This window comes from Myxocyprinus asiaticus, chromosome 38, assembly GCF_019703515.2.
Source record: "Myxocyprinus asiaticus isolate MX2 ecotype Aquarium Trade chromosome 38, UBuf_Myxa_2, whole genome shotgun sequence".
NCBI classification, from domain to species: Eukaryota; Metazoa; Chordata; class Actinopteri; order Cypriniformes; family Catostomidae; genus Myxocyprinus; species Myxocyprinus asiaticus.
In genome coordinates this window covers 10,609,019-10,633,575 of record NC_059381.1, presented here as the reverse complement: position 1 = coordinate 10,633,575, position 24,557 = coordinate 10,609,019, and the positions used below count along the sequence as shown (strand labels likewise).

General features: G+C 47.9%; 1 protein-coding gene across 2 annotated transcripts in view; it reads left to right on the top strand.

Annotated features, from left to right (window-relative positions):
* The window catches only part of whrna (whirlin a), a 179,190-nt gene that overhangs the window by 142,830 nt on the left and 11,803 nt on the right, over positions 1–24,557 (top strand). The window contains exons 9-12 of one of the 2 annotated variants that reach the window (XM_051678238.1): positions 2,723–2,794; positions 9,976–10,483; positions 17,873–18,033; positions 18,798–18,920. In XM_051678238.1, coding sequence (XP_051534198.1) covers positions 2,723–2,794; positions 9,976–10,483; positions 17,873–18,033; positions 18,798–18,920 — 864 coding nt within the window. The remainder of the gene's footprint in view (positions 1–2,722; positions 2,795–9,975; positions 10,484–17,872; positions 18,034–18,797; positions 18,921–24,557) is intronic. The other variant, XM_051678240.1, reaches the window with a different exon arrangement.

Here is a 24,557-nt window from a genome sequence, read left to right as displayed (position 1 = left end):
TCCTTTTAAACTGTGTTAACATAGTATTGGCCCACGCTTAGGGGTAAAATTGGGATTTTTGAGGAGGGTGAACCATAACCCCCCCCCCCATCCCAGCAGGTTCCGACACAGATTATACAGAAGCATAATGCTTGTGTAATTAACTTTCAAGAACTTATAAGGTGTTTTCACAGACTGAATGATTTGAGATATCATTTATGTCCATAGTAGCACAAATGATGTGGGATGAGTTACAGTACGTTCTGAAGTTTAATACTTTGATTTGGGGTTTAAAAAAACGAACAAAAACGTAACCCTAAATATGAGTATTATGGTATTTTGGTGGACACTTTGGTTACCATGGTAAATTTCTACAAAGGTATGAACATAAGCATACACACAGTTCACAGTGTTCTTGGATTTGAATGTGCCTCTTGCATTCAACCCACATACACACTCGTATTGTAGAGTGAGCTTGCTGTGCTTTGACTTTGAGTTTCTTTTGCATATACACACACACTTAGTCACACATAGATGTAACCTATTCTGCATTCTCTGCATGGATTGACTGCTCTAAGAATGACACTCTGTCTGTGTGTTAATGTGAGTTGCAGTGATCAGACATCAGCACATGCATGTCCGAGTGTCTGTCGCAACTATTACAATGTGTCAGCTGTAGTGTGCACCTGTATATGTGTGTGTATGCACTTTGGAAATGAGTGAATGCATTTGTATGCAAGCTTTGTTCGTGGCCCTCCTCTGTAGATCAGTGTTATTGTAAGCCTGGCACTTCTAGCTACAGTAATTACATGAAGCAGCAGTGGGCCAGACCACAGCCCTGTGGAACTCCAGAGACTAAATGTTCACCTTGGGACTCTCACGCTGTTACTGCACCTTATCGGCCATATACAGAGCTGTCAAGGCAGATAAGCCCACTCAGACAAAAAAGACCCCTTGGAGAGAGCTTCCTGATTTATGCTTCACTGACGCAAAGCGGGGGATTGTGGGAATGTGGAGGACCTGCGCCAAAACTGAGGAATGCCTGGATTTTCTGAGCAAAGCATGTCAGCTTGGGTTTGAAGAAGGAAGGAGAGAAGAAGGAAGAAATGGAAGAATGTGACCAATTCATCCTATGGGTCTAAAGCAGTGTGATGTAAATATGTTGATTAACAAAGCCACATAGTGTTATTCCATCTACAGACTAAGTGTAGGGTTTTTGTTTTTTTAAATCGCTAAACCAAATCCAAAATTTCTGGCTGTTATCTACCTTCTGTCTATCTACCTTTTCTGTCTGTCTGTCAATTTTATCTATCTATCTATCTATCTATCTATCTATCTATCTGTCTGTCAATTTTTTATATCTGTCTGTCTGTCTGTCTGTCAATTTGATCTATCTATGTATCTGTCTGTCTTTTGTTAAAGGAAATGTTCACCCAAAAATAACAATTGTCATAATTTATTCTCATGTCATTCCAAATCCATATGACTTTCTTTCTTAGGCTGAACACAAAAGGAGATGTTTTAATGAATATCTCTGTTTTTCTTTTTGCCTAGCACTAAAAACAACACACATTCTCGCATGAACAGGCTTGCCACTGTGAACACGTTTCTCTCATAGCGCCCATGAATGCGTAAAGATTTTCATAAAATAAAAACTATTGTATGTTTTCAGAAGACTTGGAATACAACACGAGCTGCATTAACTACTTTTATGATACTTTTGGGTCCTTTTTTAAACTTAAAAGTAAGGCACTATCTGCTGCCATTGTACTGAAAAGATGAACCATGAAAAATATTTAAAACATCTTTTGTTTTCCACGTTAGAAGAAAAAATTCCTACAGGTTTGGAACGATATGAAGGTGAGTAAATTATGACAGAATTTTCATTTTTGAGTGAACTGTTTCTTCAACACTACACAGTATAGTATTAAGTAATATTAAGGTATAAAATATTAAGGACATGTGGCAATACTTTCTAAACTTTTTTCAAATTGTATTTATTTTTGATTAATGTATACTATTTTGAACCTGGACAGTTTTTTTTTTTTTTCAGACTTTTTTTAAATTTAATTGTAATTTTTAAAGTAAAATTAGTCCATTATTTCAAATTCCCACTATGTGTCTACATGTTTATAAATGGTTTAATATGTTACAAAAAATCTAGAGGTGGCATTTGTGAATTGTAAGATTGATCTGCACAAATGCACACCTAAAAAGCACAAATGTCCCAAGAATGACAGCCAAAACTCATGCAAACAATCGGCAATAAGCACATATAAAATAAACAGTTTGCCGATGTCGCTGCAAACAAATTAGCCCATAAGTGCAACATTGGTGAGTGGTGAGCAAGCAGATAAAGTGAATAGTTGAGGCTTTTGTTTTGGTGGGGGGGAGTTTTAATGAGGTGAATCACAGGTCTCGACGCAATGAGCCATGAGCGTTGAATCACAAAACCTCCCTCTGCCAGCCGAGTGCACGCACATTCTAAATCAGGGCCTTTCTTACTCTATCTTTATGGTATGTGTATGTGTGGAAGAGACAGCATGCATGTTGGATGGAGAAAATGAGTCCAGCTGCGAGATTGAAATGTATGACTATAAATGCCATGTTGTGAAGCCCGTCTTGGGCCCTCAACGAAATGCAATTTGGAACAAACATTTGTTTGGGGGATAAACACACAGCTGTGTTTTCATTTGTTATAGTCACTTCTCTTTCTCTATCTATTGTTTTCGCTCTCTCACAGAATGACGGTATGGCAGAGAACAATGGGGAACAGTGTCTGGAGCGTAGCAATGCCCTGCTAGACGTCTCTCTGGTAAGTCCTTTAGTTTGAAAATGACAGGAAAAGGTAAAGGAGTGAGAGAGGATATGAGAGATCAGAGAAGAAGAGTTTGGAGTGTTAAAGTCTGCTGAGGTGCAGAAAATTGTGAGAACGAGTATCATGCAAGATTTAGTCCCCCTGCCGAATCCGATCCCCCCTGGACCCCAAAGGGTGGTTTTTCATAGTACCTGCACAGAAGAGTCTGTCACCCCTATATATAGACACATAACCAAGTAGTTTTGATGGTTTTAGCTGGTTTAAACTAGTCTCGCCCTGTCCAAGCTGGTACTCATCTGGTTTAGCTTTTTTTCCAAACAGGTATGGTTTGCTGGTTTTTAGAGCGGTTTGAGAACCTTTCAGCTGGTCAGCTGGTCTAAACCAGATGACCACCAGCTTGGCTAGAAGTGTCTTTCCTCTCGGCTTAAACCAGCCTAAGGGCGTTTGCTGGTCTAACTGGATTCCCAGCCTGGCCGAGCTGGTCTTAAACAGGTCTAGGTGGTCTCCCAGCCTGGTCAAATTGGTGTTTATCTGGTTGACCAGCTAAAAAGTGCCCAAAACCCCCCTAAAACCAGCCAAACGGACCACTTTGGAAACAAGCTAACCCCAGCAAACCAATTTAGGCTGGTTTAAACTGTATTATTTTTTTGTTTTTTATATTTATTTTTATTGTTTTATTTTTATTATTTTATTTTATACTTTTATTTGTTTTATGTTTTTAATTATTTTAGTTTTATTTTATTTTACCCAAGGCAGGTTCATTCAGTCAATGGAATTGGTTTGAGGTCCAAGGGAAACTGTAAGTGGGGAGACTGAATCTTGCAAGACACCAGCATTGAATACCTTGAAATCACCAGATGACCACAGTGAAGATGGCTTTTTGTATGGTTATTACAATACAGTGCGCTCTGAAATGGTTGTTACACCTTGGCTACACAGATTGTTGTTCGAGAGAGAGAGTGAAAGAGAGCTATAAAGAGAGGGAAAGAGAGATGAGCTGATGACACCATCTGTATCGGCTGCCTGTTGTGAGATGGCCAGGGAAGATTGGGGTCCCTCTCAGAGAGTTTCATGTTGGTACTTTGATAAAATCCCATCCCACACACCGTCACTGCTCTATCAGGCCTTTCCACAAGATCAGACACCAACAAGTCAGAAGTGCACACAAGCAAAGTTTCTGGAGAATTTTCAGGCTCAGATAAAACCCACGAATGCAACTCACATTTTACGATGATTACTTTTTGATGACAGTGACACCTCATCCATCTGGCTTTCACTCACCTTATTCTGCCTTAATTTCTTCATTTCCTTCCTTCTTTTTTTTTTTTTTTTTTATTTTTTTTTGCTTTGCCTCCTGGTCTGAATGAGACTATTGTTCTGAGAGAAATTGTTGTCCTGAGTCTTCTAAGCAGTAATTTGTGGATACATGTGGTGTTTTGATTCTGAGATATGCTGCTGCTGTGCATATGTTTTATGTGTAAGTGTAGATGTGTACGGTGTGTGTGAATATGATGCATTGTGAAGAATGTACTGATGGGTTGTGATATTCAAGGAATAGTTCACCAAAAAAATTTAATTCTGTCATAATTTATTTACCCTTGTGTCGTTTCAAAACCTGAATGACTTCTTTTCTTCCATAGAACACAAAAGGAGAAATTTTGAAAAATGTTAACACTTTTTTCCATAAAATAAAAGCAGACAGTAATCAGGGACTGTCAAGCTCCAAAAAGGACAAAAAAAGCACCATACAAATAGTCTATACAACTTGCTAAGTCTATTAAGTCATTAGAAGCCATGCATACAATATCTGTATGTGAAGAACAGACTGAAATTTAAGTTGTTATTTTCTGATAATCTTTCCCTCAAGTCTTAAAAAGCATTGATTCTCGCTTGACTCATAAATAAACGTGACATGCCATGTAATTTAAAAATTTTGCCTGTTCTACATAGCTATCATATGGCTTCAGAAAACGTCCTGGTTACTTTCGTAACCTCCGTTCCCTGATAGAGGGAACGAGAAGTTGTGTCGAAGTAGTGACACTAGGGGTCACTCTTGGGAACCCCGAACACCTCTGCTTTTTTAAAAAAGGCCAATGGGAATTGGCGAGTGGAATTTGCATGCCACTCCCCCGGACATACGGGTATAAAAGGAGCTGGTATGCAACCACTCATTCAGGTTTTGTGCTGAGGAACCGAAACAAGGTCCCGGCCATTTCAGCGGGTAGTTCAGCGTTGTGGCAAGAGGGACACCATCAGGGAACGGAGATTATGAAAGTAAACAGGACATTCCCTATCTGTCACTCACTCGACGCAGTGTCGATGTAGTGACGCTAGGGATCCCTATACAAAACGCCACAACTAGCCACATCTATGTGGACTGGTGGTGCGAGACGGGCAAACTGCCATGTGCCTCGTTGACAGCGCACCAGGCCGTCTCGTAACCTCCCCCAGCGCTCTTATGAGTGTCGAATGGTCCTTCGGGAACAAGTCAACTGCCCAACAAATAGGGACAGTCTTGCCCAGCCATGGCCTCTTTTCCTCTTTTTTCTCCCCAAAAAGAGTGGAATTTGTTAACCGACTGGGGGCCATAAATGTCTACATCAGGGGGGTGTCACTCCCAAGGGGAAGACACCGCGGAGACCACACCCCGCCCAGAGAAGGGGGGGGGTATTTCGAATGGAAATACATCACATGGTCTTACCGAGTCTTCTCGGAAATATGTCATGTGGACAAGTCACATGGTAGGTCCTACCCGAAGGGGGAGGAGTTTCTACAAGCTTGGTGACCAGGGGCAGAGGGGCCTCTGCCCAAGGAAGATGCAGTTTACCGACAGGGAAACGATTTAGCGGAAGATATATCACATGGGGTAACCTATGTTGAACCAATGCATGTGGAGCACCTACCCCAGTACAGGGCTTAGTTAGCACATGTACTGGGCCGGCAGCAAGTTTCTCCGCAAACTCATCTGCCACAGGGCTAAGGAGGATAGTCATCCAGGGATCACAATTTGTGAACACGACTGGGAGTCAAAGGCGCACGTCTTCACCTCATGGGAGGGGAAAGGTGCTATACGCAAGCGGTACACCCGGCCAGCTGCCCTGGAACTTACCTGTTCGGACCTGACAACACACAGGACGAAACCGGCTCAACCTGGAGATTATAGAACCTCGCAAAGGTGTTGGGTGTTGCCTAGCCCACTGCTCTGCAGATGTCTGCCAAAGAGGTGCCACTGATCAGGGCCCAGGAGGCCGCTACACTCCTAGTAGAGTGGGCTTGTAGTGCCATGGGGGCGGCAGGTCCTGAGCACGATATGCCATCACGATGGCATCAGTGACCCAGTGGGCAATCCTCTGTTTGGAGACAGCACTTCATTTCCGCTGTCCACCAAGCAGACAAAGAGTTGCTTGGAGCTTCTAAAGCTCTACGTACGATCCAAATAGATGTGTAAAGCATGCACCGGACACAGCAATGCCAAAGCTGTGTCTGCCTTTTCCTGGGGCAGCGCTTGCAGGTTCACCACCTGATCCCTAAACGGGGTCGTGGGAACCCTGGGCACATAGCCCGGTCGGGGTCTCAGGATCACGTGAGAGTAGCCCGGACCAAACTCCAGGCACGTTTTGCTGACAGAGAACGCTTGCAGGTCCCCTAACCTCTTGATGGAAGTGAGCGCAGTCAGGAGGGCAGTCTTCAAAGAGAGTGCCTTAAGCTCAGCTGACTCCAGGGGCTCGAAGGGGGCTCCCCATAAACCCTGAAGGACTACAGAGAGGTCCCATGAGGGGATGAGACACGGTCTGGAGGGATTCAACCTCCTAGCGCCTATCTGGAACCTGATGATCAGGTCGTGCTTCCCTAAGGACTTACCGTCCACTGTGTCATTGTGTGCCACTATAGCGGCTACATACACCTTCAAGATGGAGGGGGACAGCCGCCCCTCCAGCCTCTCCTGCAGGAAGGAAAGCACCGATCCGACTGCGCATCTTTGGGGGTCTTCGCGTCGGGAAGAACACCACTTAGCGAACAGATGCCACTTCAAAGCATACAGGCACCTCATAGAGGGAGCCCTAGACTGAGTGATCATGTCTATCACTGTGGGTGGTAGGCCACTTAGGTCTTCCAAGTCCTGTCCAAGGGCCAGACGTGGAGATTCCAGAGGTCTGGTCGCGGGTGCCAGATGGTGCCCCGTCCCTGAGAAAGAAGGTCCTTCCTCAGGGGAATTTGCCAGGGGGGGGGGGCTGTCGCGAGGAGCGTGAGGTCTGAGAACCACGTCTGGGTGGGCCAGTAGGGTGCTACTAGGACGACCTGCTCCTCGTCCTCCCTAACCTCGCACAGGGTCACTGGGGGAAATGTGTATTTGCGTAGTCCAGGGGGCCAGCTGTGTGCCAGCGCGTCTATATCAAGGGGTGCCTCGGTCGTACCAAAGCAGGCAGTGGGAGGATTCCCGGGAAGCAAACAGGTCTACCTGTGCTCAAACGAATCGACTCCAAATCAGCTGGACCCCCTGGGGGTGGAGTCTCCACTCTCCCTTGAGCGTAACCTGTCATGACAGTGCGTCCGCTGTGGTGTTGAGGTCGCCCGGGATGTGAGTGGCTCATAGCGATTTGAGGCGCTGCTGACTCCAGAGGAGGAGAGGGCGGATGAGTTGTGACATGCAACGGGAGCGTAGACCGCCTTGACGGTTGATGTATGCTACTGTCACCATGTTGTCCATCCAGACCAACACGTGCTTGCCCTGGATCAACGGCCAGAACCTCCGCAGGGCGAGCAGTACTACCAACAACTCGAGGCAGTTGATGTGCCAACGCAGCTGCGGGCCAGTCCAGGAGCCGGCGGCTGTGTGCCCATTGCATACCCCATGCCCATCTTGGAGGCATCTGTTGTAACCACGATGCACCTGGAGACCTGCTCTAGGGGAACCCCTGCCCATAGAAATGCTAGGTCATTCCAAGGTCTGAAGAGGCGGCGACAGATCGGCGTGACGACCACGCGATATGTCCCATGGCATCATGCCCATCTCGGGACTCGAGTCTGAAGCCAGTGCTGAAGCGGTCTCATATGCATCAACCCGAGCAGTGTGGCAACTGCAGAGGATGCCATATTCCCCAGGAGCCTCTGAAAAATTTCAGTGGAACCGCTGTCTTCTGTCTGAACGCCTTCTGACAGTTCAGCACCTACTGTGCGCACTCGTTTGTGAGGCGCGCCTTCATCGAGACTGTGTCCAACTCCAAGCCGAGAAAAGAGATGCTCTGAACCAGGGAGAGCTTGCTCTTTTCCCAGTTGACCCGAAGCCCTAGACGGCTGAGCCCTGTGGCCGTGCTGAGTCCAGGGACATCGAAGCACTTACATGGCGCCTGATACCCACCATAAGACTGGTCGAGGAGGGGGGAGGAGGAACATCATCCCCGCAGTCCATCGGAGTCAACCCGGTGTGGCCGTGTTTTTGCCACAGCCGGGCATGCAGGGGCGGGGGGTCCGCCGCTGCAGCGCAAAACCTGCCGAAATGGGACGGTGGACGGTGGTCGTGACGACAGCCATGCGCACCTGACATGTGACCCAGAGAACAAGGAAACCACTCTTTTGTTGAAGTTTTGGATACCGCAGCCTCAAAAAATAAAACAAAAGATTCTCCTCCCTGCCCTCCACTGGGGGATGGAGTGGTCTGTCTACCAGCTCCGTAGAAGCAGATCTCCTCATCCCTGGGTTGCCCGTAGTCTTCCTAGGGTTCTTGGCAGCCGGCCGTGAGACGAGTGGCGTCTGCTTCCTGCTGTGGACTCCACGCTGGGGCCGAGCCATGGTGGTGGCGCTCTGTGGGCACAAGTGCACCGCGGGTGCCTTATCCACCTGGGGGATCACCGAATACCCCTTGGCCGCCCCACCATCGAGGGTAGTGAGAGCGGGGGAGCTGAAAGATTGGGATCGGGCAGAAGGTGCCCCCCACGATCTTGTCAGCTCCTCATGCACTCCCGGGAAGAAAGGGACCAGGGCGGGGCACAGCCATGAGCGGCGCTCTGGGCCCAGGAACCAATCATCGCTCGATAACTCATCTTCTTCCCGGGCTCGAATAAGAGGTCTAACTTGCCATGAGACGAGCCAGCGGTCTCATCTGAGAGCCCAACCGGGGCAAGCAAGTGTACTGGGGAATGGGAGGTCCGTGGGGGTTTACCCGGCGTAGGTGCTCCCATTGAGGTCCCCAAATCTCCCCCAGTGCTAACCGGCACGGCCTCATACCCGTAGGTAGAAGGACCGAGGCGGGGAGCCACTGGGGTGGCTTGCTTTCTTATGAATGCAAGCCATGACCGCAACGTTGCCATGATCATGTTCTCGCAATGAGGACATGACCCATCCACGAACTATGTCTCCGCATGGGCAGCGCCCAGACACGTAAGACAGCGATCGTGGCCATCAGAAGCGGAGAGATAATGACCGCAACCAGGAATAACACACAAACGGAAAGGCATCTTTAAAAAGACGTTTCCATGTGTGCCGCTCTTTAAGAAAGAAAATAAACTCTTTTAGAATATACTCTTTTGCTCTGCCGAAGCGCCCAGGGGCGTTCTCTGCACTCCATGGGTGCAGAGGGGGAGAAGCCACTGAAATGCGCTGTAAATCCAGCAGTTTTAGGTGAACGGTAAAGAAAACTGAGTTTTAATTGAATTCAGTGCACTGAATGCAACTGCTTGGCTCCGAAGAGAAAGTCTGAATGAGTGGTTGCATACCAGCTACTTTATACCCTTATGTCCGGGGGAGTGGCATGCAAATTCCACTCACCAATTCCCATTGGCCTTTTTTCAAAAAGCAGAGGTGTTCGGGGCTCCCAAGAGTGACCCCTATTGTCACTACATCAACACAACTTCGAGTGAGTGACAGATAGGGAACTTGAAATAGACAGTATCGTATGTGTCGAATGTACTATTTTATGGTGCATTTTTTTTCTTTTTGGATCTTGACAGCCCCTGGTCACTGTATGTTTTCTTTGTATGAAAAAGAGCAGCATTAACATTCATCAAAATGTCAATGGTTTTGGAATGACATGAGAGGGTGAGTAAATGATGACAGAATTTTAATTTTTTGGTGAATTTTCCCTTTAAATGCAAAATCTTTCCAAACCCTCGCAACATGTTCATTGATCTCCTTTGGAGTGCATACTTAATTATGATTAACGCTCTGCTCTTTCATCCTAGGATGAGGTACATTCCACCTCAGATTCCCCTCCTTCCTTTAAACCTCCTCCTCCCTCAGGGCTTCAGCGCTGCCAAAGTCGAAAGGCCACGCTTAGTAAACGTCCCTCTTCCAGCTCCTCCCAGTTGGGCTTGTACTTTACCACCCCTTCCCGTAATCCCACCAAAGAACCCAAACACTCCAAAATGCCCAAACCTCACAGCTGTCCACCCAACAACCCAAAGATAGAGGTCCTGGCACCTCAGCTGTCAATCATGAGCCAGCATCCTATTGGACCTTTCCCCCACATCCAGTCCCCTAGCAAAGTGAAGCCACCTATCCAATCCATGTCTCCGGTTCCTCCACCCGCTCCGACTGTTCCTGAACCACCTGCACCACCTCCGCCCCCCTGCCCAGATAAGTCCGCCCCTTCCTCCCCAGCATCTAATCAGCACTTTGTCATGGTGGAAGTACACAGGCCTAATGCAGAACCTGATGTAAATGTGGTGCGGCCACTTCCACAAGCTCGAGGTGAGATTGCCCATATTTGGTACATTGTCAGGAATATTTACTTACTGCAGATATTTAATATAACATTAACCAACTGTCAGTGTTTATCCTCTCTGGTTAATTTAACCCATTTACTGGCTAAAAAGTAATTATCCCAAATTTTAAAAGAGAACATGTACATTTTAAAGGAATATTTCACCCCAAAAAATGAAAATTCTGGTATTATTTACTCACCCTCATGTCCTTCCAAAGCCTTATGCTGTTACTATTTTTTGAATAGTAACAGGTATTTATTGTGGGACACATAAAGAAAAGAGTCTTTACACAGTTCATTGTGGTTTTCAAGTTCCAAACAGCACAAAATGCTATATGAATACCATAAAAGAACCATAAATGTAGTCAATAGGACTTGCACTATAATCCAAGTCTTCTGAAGCCATATAATTGCTTTGTGTGAGGAATGGATAACATTTAAATGGTTATCCACTGATAATCTTCCCCTCTGCTGAAGTTCTAAAAAATGGCATGTCTTGCCAGGTTTGACATCATTGACATCAAATGGCATTGGTTTTTGTGTTTGTCAAAAATGAAAAATGGAGATTAGATAGTTGCAATAGAAGGGAACATTTTCAGTGATTAACGACCTACTTTTCAGTCTGTTCCTCACATAGTAATGATATTTTTTATAAGACTTTAATTGTACTTTTATTATGCTTTATTGTGTTATGTTATTAAGCTACAAATTTGGCACAGACCTTCAGACTGTTGGGTTGATATATCTTTTAACTGATTAGAGTTACAGTTTTTCCATAGCTTGTGATCAAAAATTGATCCATCTATTTAAAACCTTCAAATTTAAATTTTTTAAATATTTGTTTACACTTTCAAATAAAGCTTTGTCAAACCAACACAAAGTTTGTCTAAACTACTTATCTACTTATGTTCCCTGTCTGTCACTCACTCGACATTGGTGTCGATGTAGTGACACTAGGGGTCACTCTTGGGAGCCCGAGACACCTCTGGTCTTTGATTAAAGGCCAATAAAAATTGGCGAGTGGTATTTGCATGCCGCTCCCCCGGACATACGGATATAAAAGGAGCTGGTATGCAACCACTCATTCAGATTTTCTCTTCGAAGCCGAACGATCATGCTCATTGAGCTGAATATCACTGTTCATTAACCTCTGCTGGATCTGACGGCGCATTTCAGCGGCTTCTCCCTCCTCTGCACTGGTGCACTGCAGAGAACTGAGAACTCCCCTGGGCACTTTGGCAGAAAAACTAGAGAGTATATTTTCTGAAAGAGCATTTTTCCCCTCTAAAAGAGTATATTTCTCTAAAAGAGCACACACACGGAACGTCTTTTTAAAGACGCGTCTTTCTAAAGATGCCTTCCCGATTGTGTGTTATTCCTGGTTGCGGTCGTTATCTCTCAACTTCAGATGGTCATGATCGCTGTCTTTCGTGTCTGGGCGCAACCCACACGGAAGCAGCGTTTGTGAATGGTTCATGTTCTCACTGAGAGAACATGACCATGGCAACGTTGCAGTCGCGGCTTGCTTTCGTAAGCGGCTCCCCACCTCGGTCCTTCTACTTACAGGTATGAGGCCAGCACGGCTAGCACTGGGGGCGATTTGGGGACCCCAATGGGATCGTCTCCGCCAGGTATCCCCCCGCGGACCTCTCATTCCCCAGCACGCTCGTCTGCCCCAATCGGGCTTCCGGATGAGTTCGCCGGCTCGTCACACGGCGAGTCTGGCTTCTTGTTTGGAGCTCGCGAAGATGATGAGCTCTCGAGTGCAGCATCGGAGAGCGGGCTTGTCCAGTTGGACGCAGAAGCCTCAGCTGGGCTTCCCCCTTTGGGGACGATCGCCCAGTCACAGGCCGATGCCGAAATGATGGACATGCTTTCCCGGGCGGCCACGAGCGTCGGGCTAGAGTGGAACCCTCCACTCTCCCCTGAACCCTCGCGGCTTGATGATTGGTTTCTGGGCAATTTGATTCAAAGCAACCGCGACCCGCTCCAGTGCCATTCTTCCCGGAAGTGCATGAGGAGCTGACGAAGTCACGGGAGGCACCTTTCACTGCCCGGCCCCGACTCCACAGTTCCCCCGTTCTCACTACCCTCGATGGTGGGGCGGCCAAGGGCTATACGGCGATTCCCCCGGTGAATAAGGCGCTCGCGGTGCACTTATGCCCGCAGAGCGCCGCCACCTGGCGTGGACGCCCTAAGCTCCCGTCCAAGCCCTGTAGGCTCACATCATCCCTGACAGCTAAAGCCTACAGTGCTGCTGGACAAGCCGCCTCTGCCCTGCATGCCATGGCTCTCCTGCAGGTCCACCAAGCCAAGGCACTGAAAGAACTGCACGAGGGTAGTTCCGCTCCAGATTTGATGCAGGAACTGCGCTCGGCGACCGACCTCGCCCTCCGGGCGACAAAGGTCATGGCGCAGTCTCTCGGGCGGGCGATGGCCACACTAGTGGTCCAGGAGCGCCACCTTTGGCTCAACCTGGTTGAGATGGGCGAGGCCGACAAGACATGGTTCCTTGCTGCCCCCATTTCCCAGGTGGGCCTATTCGGCGACACCGTTGAGGATTTTGCCCAGCAGTTCTCGACGATGAAGCAGCAGACGGAGGCAATCCGGCACATCCTGCCCCGGCATGGCTCAAGATCCCACAACCTGTCTGCTCGTCGCCAAGGGCGTCCCCCTGCAGTGACTGCACCAGCTCCGCCGCAGCCCGCACCTTCGGCCCGGCCCCAGCATGGAGCCCACCGCAGGAAGCCGACGCAACCCGTCTCACAGCCAGCGCCGAAGAACCCACAGAGGTCCTCGAAGCGCCCCTGAGACGGGCAACCCAGGGACGAGGGAAGCCACTCACGTGGAGCTGGTAGGAAGACCACTCCATCCCCCGGTGGAGGGCCAGGTGGAAAATCTTTTGTTGCCTTTTTGTTTGATTTCGCCGCACGCCCAAGTGGCTGCCGTACCCAACAGAAAAAGAGCGGCTTCCTTCCTCCCTGGGTCACATACCCGGTGTGTACGGTTGTCACCATGACTACCGTCCATGGGCTTTTTCTTGCAGGATTGGCGCTCCAGCGGTTCCCTTTCCGCCCCTGAGCACCCAGCTGTGGCACACAGCCGCCCCCGAGGACAGGCTCCCCCGTCCCAGGCTGTTCCGGAGTGGTCACAAGGAGCCAGGTAAGTGCTTCGATGTCCCTAGACTCAGCATGGCCACGACGTGCTGTGGCACCTCGCGCTCCGCCCCACCGCGAGGCCCCACCTGCCGGTACGTCCGATGACGTTGTCCCCTTGGTCCCCCTCGCGTGGAATTTGGACGCGTGGCTTGCGATTTCCAATCAATCGCGGTGGCTGATCTGGACCGTCCGACTCGGCTATGCGATTCATTTCGCCAGGCGCCCGCCCAGGTTCAGCGGTTTTCACTTCACCTTGGTCAAGGGCAAAAACGCTGCCACCCTGCGCGCGGAGATCGCTACCCTCCTACGGAAGGACGCGATAGAACCTGTCCCTCCAACCGAGATGAAGAAAGGGTTTTACAGCCCCTACTTCATCATACCGAAAAAAGGCAGTGGGTTGCGGCCAATCTTGGACCTGCGAGTACTGAACCGGGCTTTACACAGACTCCCATTCAAGATGCTGACGCAAAGACGCATTCTGGTGAGCGTCCGGCATCAAGATTGGTTCGCGGCGGTAGACCTGAAGGATGCGTACTTTCACGTCTCGATCCTTCCTCGACACAGACCCTTCCTGCAGTTCGCGTTCGAGGGTCAGGCGTATCAGTACAAAGTCCTCCCTTTCGGCCTGTCCCTGTCTGCTCGCGTCTTTACGAAGATCGCAGAGGCTGTCCTTGCCCCGTTAAGGGAGGTGGGCATTCGCATTCTCAACTATCTTGACGACTGGCTAATCCTAGCTCACTCTCGAGACGTGTTATGCGCACACAGGGACCTGGTGCTCTCACACCTCAGCCGACTAGGGCTTCGGGTCAACTGGGAAAAGAGCAAGCTCCTCCCAGATCAGAGCATCTCTTTTCTCGGTTTGGAGTTGGACTCAGTCTCCTTGACAGCACGTCTTACGAACGAGCACGCCCAGTCGGTGCTGGCCTATTTGAAGGCGTTCAAGCAGGGAACAGCGGTTCCACTGAAACTTTTTCAGAGGCTCCTGGGGCATATGGCATCCTCGATGGTGGCCACCCCGCTCGGGTTGATGCATATGAGGCCGCTTCAGCACTGGCTCCAGACTCGAGTTCCGAGACGGGCATGGCACCACGGGACACACCGCGTGGCCATTACATCGGTCTGTCATCGTCTTTTCAGCCCTTGGACCGACCTCTCGTTTCTACGAGCAGGTGTTCCTCTAGAACTGGTCTTCAGGCGCGTCGTGGTCACGACAGATGCCTCCGAGATGGGCTGGGGCGCTGTTTGTAATGGGCACGCAGCCACCGGCCTCTGGACGGGTCCGCGACTGCATTGGCACATCAACCGCCTCGAGTTACTGGCAATTCTGCTTGCCCTGCGGAGGTTCCGGCCGTTGATCCAGGGCAAGCACGTGTTAGTTCGGATGGAGAGCACGGCAGTGGTAGCATATGTCAACAGCCAAGGCAGTATGCGCTCTCGCTGTATATCACAACCCGTCCACCGTCTCCTCCTCCGGAGTCAGCAGCACTTCAAGTCGCTGCGAGCAACTCACATCCCGGGCAACCTCAACACTACAGCGGATGCGCTGTCACAGCAGGTTTCCCTCAAGGGAGAGTGAAGCCTCCACCCTCAGGTGGTCCAGCTGATTTGGAGTCGATTCGGATGGGCTTAGACGCGCTGGCACACAGCTGGCCCCTGGCCTACGCAAATATGCATTTCCCCCAGTGAGCCTGCTTGCACCGAACCGACCCTGTGCAAGGTCAGGGAGGACGAGGAGCAGGTCGTCCTGGTAGCACCCTACTGGCCCATCCAGACATGGTTCTCGGACCTCACGCTCCTCGCGACAGCTCCCCCCTGGCGAATTCCCCTAAGGAAGGACCTTCTTTCTCAGGGACGGGGCACCCTCTGGCACCCACTCTCAGACCTCTGGAATCTCCATATCTGGTCTCTGGACGGGACACGGAAGACCTAAGCGGTCTACCACCCGTGGTGGTAGACACGATCACTCAGGCTAGGGCCCCTCCTACGAGGCACCTGTATGCCTTTAAGTTGCGTCTATTCGCTAAGTGGTGTTCTTCCCGACACGAAGACCCCCAGAGATGCACAGTCGGATCAGTGCTTTCCTTCCTGCAGGAGAGGCTGGAAGGGAGGCTGTCCCCCTCCACCTTGAAGGTGTACGTTGCCGCCATAGCAGCACACCACGACGCAGTTGATGGGAAGTACGACCTGATCATCAGGTTCCTAAGAGGCACCAGGAGGTTGAATCCCTCCAGACCGCGCCTCGTTCCCTCATGGGATCTGTCCGTAGTTCTTCAGGGTCTACAGAGAGCCCCCTTTGAGCCTTTACAGTCAGCCGAGCTTAAGGCACTCTCCTTGAAGACTGCCCTCCTGACTGCGCTCACTTCCATCAAGAGGGTAGGTGACCTGCAAGTGTTCTCTGGTAGCGAAACATGCCTGGAGTTCGGTCCGGGTTATTCTCACGTGATCCTGAGACCCCGACCGGGCTATGTGCCCAAGGTTCCCACCACCCCTTTTAGGGACCAGGTGGTGAACCTGCAAGCGCTGCCCCAGGAGGAGGCAGACCCAGCCCTGTCGTTGCTGTGTCCAGTGCGCGCTTTACGCATCTATTTGGATCGCACGCAGAGCTTTAGAGTCTCTGACCAGCTCTTTGTCTGCTTTGGTGCACAACGGAAAGGAAGCGCTGTCTCCAAGCAGAGGATCACCCACTGGCTTGTTGATGCCATAACTATGGCATATCTCGCCCAAAACATGCCGCCCCCGGTAGGGCTACGAGCCCATTCTACCCGTGGTGTAGCGGCTTCTTGGGCCCCAGCCAGAGGTGCCTCTCTAACAGACATTTGCAGAGCAGCGGGCTGGGAAACACCCAACACCTTTGCAAGGTTCTACAACCTCCGGGTGGAACCGGTTTTGTCCCAGGTAGTGGCACGCAAAACAAGCGGATAAGCCCGGGATAGCTGGCCGGGTGTATCACTTGCACATAGCGCCTTCCACCTCCTTTTGAGCTGAAGACGTGCGCCGTTAATTCCCAGTAGTGTTCACAAACTTTGTTCCCTGGTTGACTTCCTCCGAGCCCTGTGGCAGTCGAGTTTTCGGAGAGACTCACTGCCGGCCTAGTACACGTGCTAACTAAGAGCCCTGTTCTGAGGTAGGTGCTCCGCATGTGGCGTTTCCCTGTAAGGCTAACCCCATGCGATCTATATCCTCCGCTAGTTCGTTTCCCTGCTGGCAAACTGCATCTTCCTTGGGCAGAGCCCCTCTGCCCCAGTCTCCATGTTTGTAGTAACTCCGCTACCTTGAAGGCTCTCCTTATATCCCCCCCTCTCTTTGGGTGAGGTGTGGTCTCTGTGGTGTCTTCCCCTTGGGAGGGACACCCCCCAACTAGACCTGGCAGCCCAGTCGGATAATTCCCCTTCTTTTTTAGGGAGTGAAAAAGAGAAGGGGAAAAGAGGCCACGACTGGGTTAAGCCGGTCTCTATCTTTGGGTAGTCAATTTGTCCCCAAAAAGGGCCGTTCGACACTCATAACTGTGTCGGGGGAGGTTACGTGTCGACCTGGTGTGCTGGCTATGAGGCACACAGCAAGTCTGCCCACCACACACCGCCATGTAACACAGTTCAGCCTTGTGGCGTTTTGAATAGGGACCCCTAGTGTCACTACATCGACACCAACGTCGAGTGAGTGACAGATAGGGAACGTCATGGTTACTGGTGTAACCTCCATTCTCTGATGGAGGGAACAAGACGTTGTGTCCCTCCTGCCACAACGCTGAACTACCCGCTGAAATGGCCGGACCTTATATCGGCTCCTCAGCATAAAACCTGAATGAGTGGTTGCATACCAGCTCATTTTATACCCATATGTCCGGGGGAGTGGCATGCAAATACCACTCGCCAATTTTCATTGGCCTTTTATCAAAGACCAGAGGTGTCTCGGGCTCCCAAGAGTGACCCCTAGTGTCACTACATCGACACCAACGTCTCGTTCCCTCCATCAGGGAATGGAGGTTACACCAGTAACCATGACGTTTTATTATCCTTTTGTTATATGCCATGTTTGTTATTTACACAAGCGTCGCAGGGAAATTACTGCTTACTGACCGAGCCGCATGTATACGGGAGTAAAGAGTACACTGCTTATACAGTGCATATAAACAGGAAAACTGCTTTCTCGCAATAAGCTGCTTTCTGGTTTCTATGTAAACGTAGCCACTGTGATTATTTTTTTCAACATTTGCTGCAGGAGGGACATTGCCCCAACTCTCAGACAGTGGACAGACTCTTAGCGAGGACAGCGGAGTGGACATTGCAGAGTCTGGACGCCTCAGTAAGGATAGCAGTCCACGTCCCACTCGCACCAGAGCCCCACTGGAGGGGCACGGAGGAGAGACATCTGCCAAACCGGTGAGGCAGAGAGAGAGAGAGAGATAGGATGTTTGAGAGTTAATGATAATGACAAAGGATAATGACATTAAAAGTGATGCTTGGGTGTGAATGAGTGAGAAAGAGTAATGACAGAAGAGTGCAGTCTGAGTCTTGCATATATCTGTTTCCTCCCCTTCCCTGTGACTGAGAGTGCTTTATCACAATTCATTTTCACTTTTCTTCTCCTTTTGTACATACATTTTATTTTAGTTTTCAGTATATTCTTTTTTGTCCAATTAATCTCAGATCATTACACTTATGGATTTTGCAAACGCTTTTATCCTAAGCGACTTGCAATGCATTCATAGTATACATTTTATCTTGCTGTCCCTGGGAATCAAACCTGCAACCTTTTTGCGTTGCAAGCACAATGCTCAACCAGTTGAACTACATATAACTGCTGAAACAGTGCTCTGAAAAAAACCTCAGTGTACTGAACCAAAACAGTTCCTAGTGGCCGTCTTTTAGCTGCTTCTTGGCTATGCTGGTGATCTTGCAGAATGGAATAATAGGGCTATCTGAGGACACTGTGGTTAGAAATAAGCCAGTTCTGACCTTATTTTAGGCCATCACAGACACAGAGTGATGTCTTTCATCAGGGCCAAATATGTCTTTGCTTCCTATCCCTGTTCTCTTACATTCTCTCTCTCCTTGCCTTTGATTTGCTGCTTTTCTGTCGCTCTTCTCTCTTCCTCATCATTTCTCTTATCCTATTACTAATAATCTCAAAATCTATTTTGCAGCCTGGTCTGTTGGAGCCGACATCCACTCTAGTGAGAGTGGCAAAAAGCGCTAGTACACTGGGCATTGCAATAGAAGGCGGGGCAAATACACGGCAGCCCCTTCCACGCATTGTTACCATACAGGTAAGTCACCTGTGCAAATTAGGACACATTAGTATAAAATAATAGTACACACATTCTTTTAATTAGAGGTGTTTGCTAAGACAGGCATCACTATTAGCATTGATGATGCTTAGTATTTGGGGTTTTAAAGTATGTGGTTTGTTGAGGAGAAATGTGATTGTAATAGATCCCTTAGTTCCAGGGAATGAGGAAGTTGGAGACTTTCTTTATTGTTCCTTTTACCTGCTTTTCAGCGGAACACCTCTTTAAACACACACACACACACACAGCTCTGAAGCTCGGCTCTCTCTTCCATCTGCCACTGTCTCCTCCCCTTTTATCTCACTGGGAATACAAAACAGGTGTTAGCACAGATTTAAATCCTTAACCACTCAGCTTTCCTGGACCTCACTCTCCACAGATCACCGCTCGATCACACCCCCCCTCCCCCCCCCTCCACATACCCCCACCGCCCGACTCAGGCCAGGTAACCATCCAGCCTGCTACCGACAATTTGGGGACGCACTTGTCCATGACCCAAGTGGAAACCCAGATACCGTACTTCCACCCATCCAATTGCACACTTCCTCGGATTTCGCTGTGAGTCCCACCCGTCTCAGCGAACTCAGGACGGCCCTCAGATGCTGGATATGCCTCTGCCAATCATTGTTATAAATAATAATATAGTCCAGGTAGGCAGCGGCATATGCAGCATGAGGGTGGAGAATTTTGTCTATGAGTCGCTGAAACGTAGCCGGGGCCCCAAACAAACCGAACGGAAGGGTAACGAATTGGTGTAACCCAAACGGAGTGGAAAAAGCAGTTTTTTCTCGGGACATGGGAGTCGAGGGGATTTGCCAATATCCCTTCATTAAATCCAGTGTCGAATAAAAACGAGCTGCACTTAACCGATCGAGCAGTTTGTCAATGCGAGGCATGGGGTGCGTGTCGAATTTAGACACCACGTTAACTTTTCTATAGTCCACACAAAACCGGACCGACCCATCGGCTTTGGGTACCAAAACCACGGGGCTGGCCCAATCACTGTGGGACTCCTCAATCACCCCCATATCGAGCATGGCTGTGAGTTCTTCCCGGATTACTTTTTTCTTGTGTTTTAGTAACTGATAGGGGTGGGAATGTACCACCACTCCTGGAGTCGCCTCAATGTGGTGTTCTATGAGGTTCGTACAACTGGGTAGATGCGAAAACACATCTGGAAACTCCTTTTGCAACCTGGCAAATTCATTGACTTGGGACAGCGATAGGTGGTCACCAGGGTGGGTTGATGAATGGTTTTTGAATCCACCTCTGGGCCTAACTCCGGCCTCTCTGGGACGGCCATCACCAAAGCCACAGGTACCACCTCTCTCCACAGTTTTAAGAGATTCAGATGGTAAATTTGCCGTGCTCCGCCTCTATCCATTTGTCTTAACTCATAGTCGACTTCCCCAACTCACCATGTGACCTCAAAGGGCCCTTGCCACTTGTAATAATTTAGAGCTCGATGTGGGTAATAACACAAGGACCTTATCTCCCTGTGAGAATTTTCGTAGCTGAGTGCCCCCAATAGTTCATAAAGTTTGCGGAGTGTTCGTGACATAAATGAGGTGCTCAGATTAGTTAGGTGCTCTTTTAGAATCCCAACTCGGGAGATAATTTTAAAGAGTGCCTCCGCAACACTGCGTGCTGAAATGTTGCACATGGGTACTGCTTCAGGGTATCGCGTTGCATAATCCACCAAGACTCAATACAAAGCGATGCCCCCATGCCGTCTGTTCTATTGGCCTGACGAGGTCCATAACAATTCTTTCCAAGGGAGCCTTGATCAACGGAAGAGGGTGCAATGTCAGTGTCTTATCTTGCCCTAAATGTCCTGCCATCAGATTATAATAAGAAAACCATTTCCCGGCGGCTTTTCTGGATTAACAACTGGGTTGTATCTGTTTTTCATTGAGCGTCCTGTGTCACTCGATACAACCTATCCTTAATAAGTAGGGATAGGAGAGAGCAACACCGGGCTTAAGCTTTTGACCATCAATTACTCTCACTTGGTCAAAGGCATGCCTGAGAGTCTCATCTCTTGTCTACTCCAGCTGGAAATCCCCTATGGGAATTCCTCGGAGGGCGGGAGTGGCAGAGACTTCACTTCCCTCTGGGTTTCCCTGACAGCTCAGACAACGCATCCACAGCCAGGGCTGCACAAATCCCACATTGGACTACCCTATTACAGGACCCATCCGCACACATTCCCCTTAATAATGTCTGAAATGCTGGCCAGTTCGTACCCAAAATCAGCGGATGTTCTATGTTTATTTTTAGATATATTCTATGTTTTTGTCCCTGGAATTGAACAATAACAGGCCCTAGAGGGTATTCGTATACCTTCACCTGGCATGCTATACCCAAAACCTCACCTTGAACCAAGCTTTGGTGAATTGAAGAATGATTGCAACCCAAATCCACCAAGACTTGGTATGTACCCCCTTGAATGCCCACTGGTATACGGTATATCCCTGCTCGATCGGGGGCGGCTGATGACGCATTGGGAACCCGGACCCAAGGCCCCACATCCATCACCGGGCATTGATCCCAGACCTTACCTCCACACCTGTGGCCCCAGATTTACCAACCTGGCGGGGAGGGGGAACAGAAACAGAGGGGTTCAGAGCAATAGAAACCCCCCTGGGTCCAGGGAGCCGGTTTCAGGAAAAGGACCCCCCCCCCCCCATCACCAGGGTGTAGGGATAGGAACAGTATGGTATGGGGAAGGGGTAGAGAGAGAGGAAGAGAGAGAAAAGGATTCGCGGTCTCCCGGATAATCCACCAAGTGGTCCTCTGCAAGCTGGATGCTGGCGAAGGTTCTGACGACCTTGGCCAGCGGCGAGGATTCCATGATGGCGATCTTCCTCCTTCCCGGGTTTCGGCACCACTGTGACAAATCCCTTGGTTCCAGAGAGTGAGGAAGCGGGAGACGGCATACTTCGTTCAAATAATATTTCTTTATTGTTCCTTTTACTCACTTTTCAGCAGAACACCTCTTTAAACACACACACAGCTCTGAAGCTTGGCTCTCTCTCCATCTCCTCCCCTTTTATCTCTGACTCACAGCTCACTGGGAATACAAAACAGGTGTTAGCACAGGTGTAAATCCTTAACCACTCAGCTTTCCCAGACCTCACTCTCCACATATCGGCGCTCGATCACACCCCCACCTCCAGAGTGATATTTCTTTTCCTACCTGATACTTTACAATACATACACTTTTGCAAAATATTTTTTACTTGGCTCGCTGAACGTATCGCGGCAGTTTCCTGGTGAAATTAAAACAAGAGGTGCTAAAAAATCAATTACTTTTATTTCCTTTCACTCAAATAATGAGTAAAAGGGCAGATTATCAGTTCATAAACACTTTTGCCATGTTTCTCACACAATGCTATCTTCTGACATCAAAGGCGATACATTTAAACATCTGCATTACATAACCAACTACATTTACAAGCTTGTTCAAACATGATCAAATTACACAATATTGTAGCTCAACAGATAGAGCGTTGCATTTGCAATACAAAACACCAGGGTATGAGTTCGGAAGAGCAAACGAGTCAACACGTCAGACAAAAGTGTGATAGACACATCACAAAATAACATGGTTGCTTCAGCAATTGCATTTTTCATGTCACATTTGCTTTTTATTACACTATTGGTTAGGTTTAGGTTTAAGGTTTACGGTAGGTTTGTTGATTTAAATCTCGATCGAGTGTTAACCTTAAAAACCTTATCTGTTTGGGCGTAAAATGAAACTTACTTTTAGCGCCAGTCAGTGGACATTTCACCTCAGAAATTCTGTGAAATGTGTAAGCCACATTATATCTTTTTACAAAAATTATGCCACAGTCATATTTTTTGTAAAGCAATCTTTGCGATTTAATGATTGTTAACTGATTGCACAGCAGAGTTTGACTTTGGAGAAACGCCAACAACACTACATCTGGTAAGAAACCTAATTAAGTTTTTACATTAAAACCTGTTTGAGTCAAAATATTAGAGTCTTTAGTTTTTGGAGTGATTTATCAAAAATTTGCACGCCATTAAACACAATGACCACTATAATGGACTAAAGTGCTATTTATTTATTTATTTTTTTAATACTATATTTACGGTGCCTTATTACATTGAGAAACAATGCTTTTATAGGCTTTATATGGAGTTAGAATGAAAATAAAGTGCATTTCGAACTGTTCTGAGACCAGTGCAGACAGACAGCACACTGAAGGTTAATCATTCATTAAACAGGGAGCAAGGGAGCATCCTATAGCTTTCCTATAAAGCCAAGTGCATTCAATCCAAACTTCAGATCAAAAAAGTTCAGTTTCAGGTTGCAGATGATGTTTAGACCACTCAACATGGTTTGCAGACAAGGGACAATGGTAAACAGTACTTAGATTCAGAATTTATAATGAATAATTTTGTTTACACATGGGTTGGCTGTGATAGAACCTTGTATCAGAATTAATTATGCTAATTTCTGATTGGTAAAATGCTTCAGCACTGGCTATCACTTGTTTGTTTGACAGTGCAAAGAGAAAACATTGACATTTTGTTCCCAAAGTAGAAAAGAAATGTTGTATAATAAAAGTAGAGTAAAGTAAAATAATTAAGGGTCCAAGCACAGAAGGTGCTGGAACCTTATTGTATTTGTACTGATTTTCTTATTATTAGGGGTCCAAGCACTGAAGGTTGTTTGTTAAGATTTTATTTTTATTATTCTTATTCTTCTTTTTCTGCTCCCTCCCCCCCCTCCCCACATACACCCACCCACCCACCCACCAGACCCTAGGTGGCGCTATAATTAGCCGTGTTGCTTTTTCGCTAATATCTCAGCAACCGTAAGGGCTAGAATCAAAAAAATGTCTCTGAATCCTTGAGTCAAGCCATATACAATGTATATTTCCGATTTCATTTCCGTCTGTAAAATGTTTACGCTATTTTGATGTTTCTGTAAAACCTACTTTTTCTAACTCCTTCTAGGCCGTTTCACACAAAAATTGGGATACTTCATCTACAGACTCTCCTGATAAAAAGTTATCAAAAGAATTTCAAATCGTCAAATCATCATGAAGATATTAGCGATAAAATTTCTTCGGTAGAACACAATTTGATTCATTGATCAATAACTACTCAATGCAAAGGCCAAACTTAACAAAACCTGGTACACATAGTCAATGAGTCATGTTGAAGATTCACACATATTTTCGTTCAATTCTGCCCTTTAGGTACAACTGAAAAACTGTCATAACTCTGCAGTCATTTGGTCAACTAAGTTCAAATTAAATATGCACCTTCTTTGGTTCTAGTGTTAACATATCAATAACATATCGATTCGACAAACCACCAAAAATGGCAGCCAATAGCCAGTCAAATTTCAGCACCTAATAACTTGAGTTGTGAATGGCCGCTGGACATTAATCTTATTATACACAAGCAGGGTGAGGACACGAAGCTGTATATCACATTTTGTGCGAATCGGCCACATGGTTGCGCTATAATAAGCTAATTCACATTTTTGTGAATAACTCCAGAACCGTATAGGCTAGAATATATATTTAGTTTCTCCGAATCCTTCAGTGCACACAAATGATATGGTCACATGGAAAA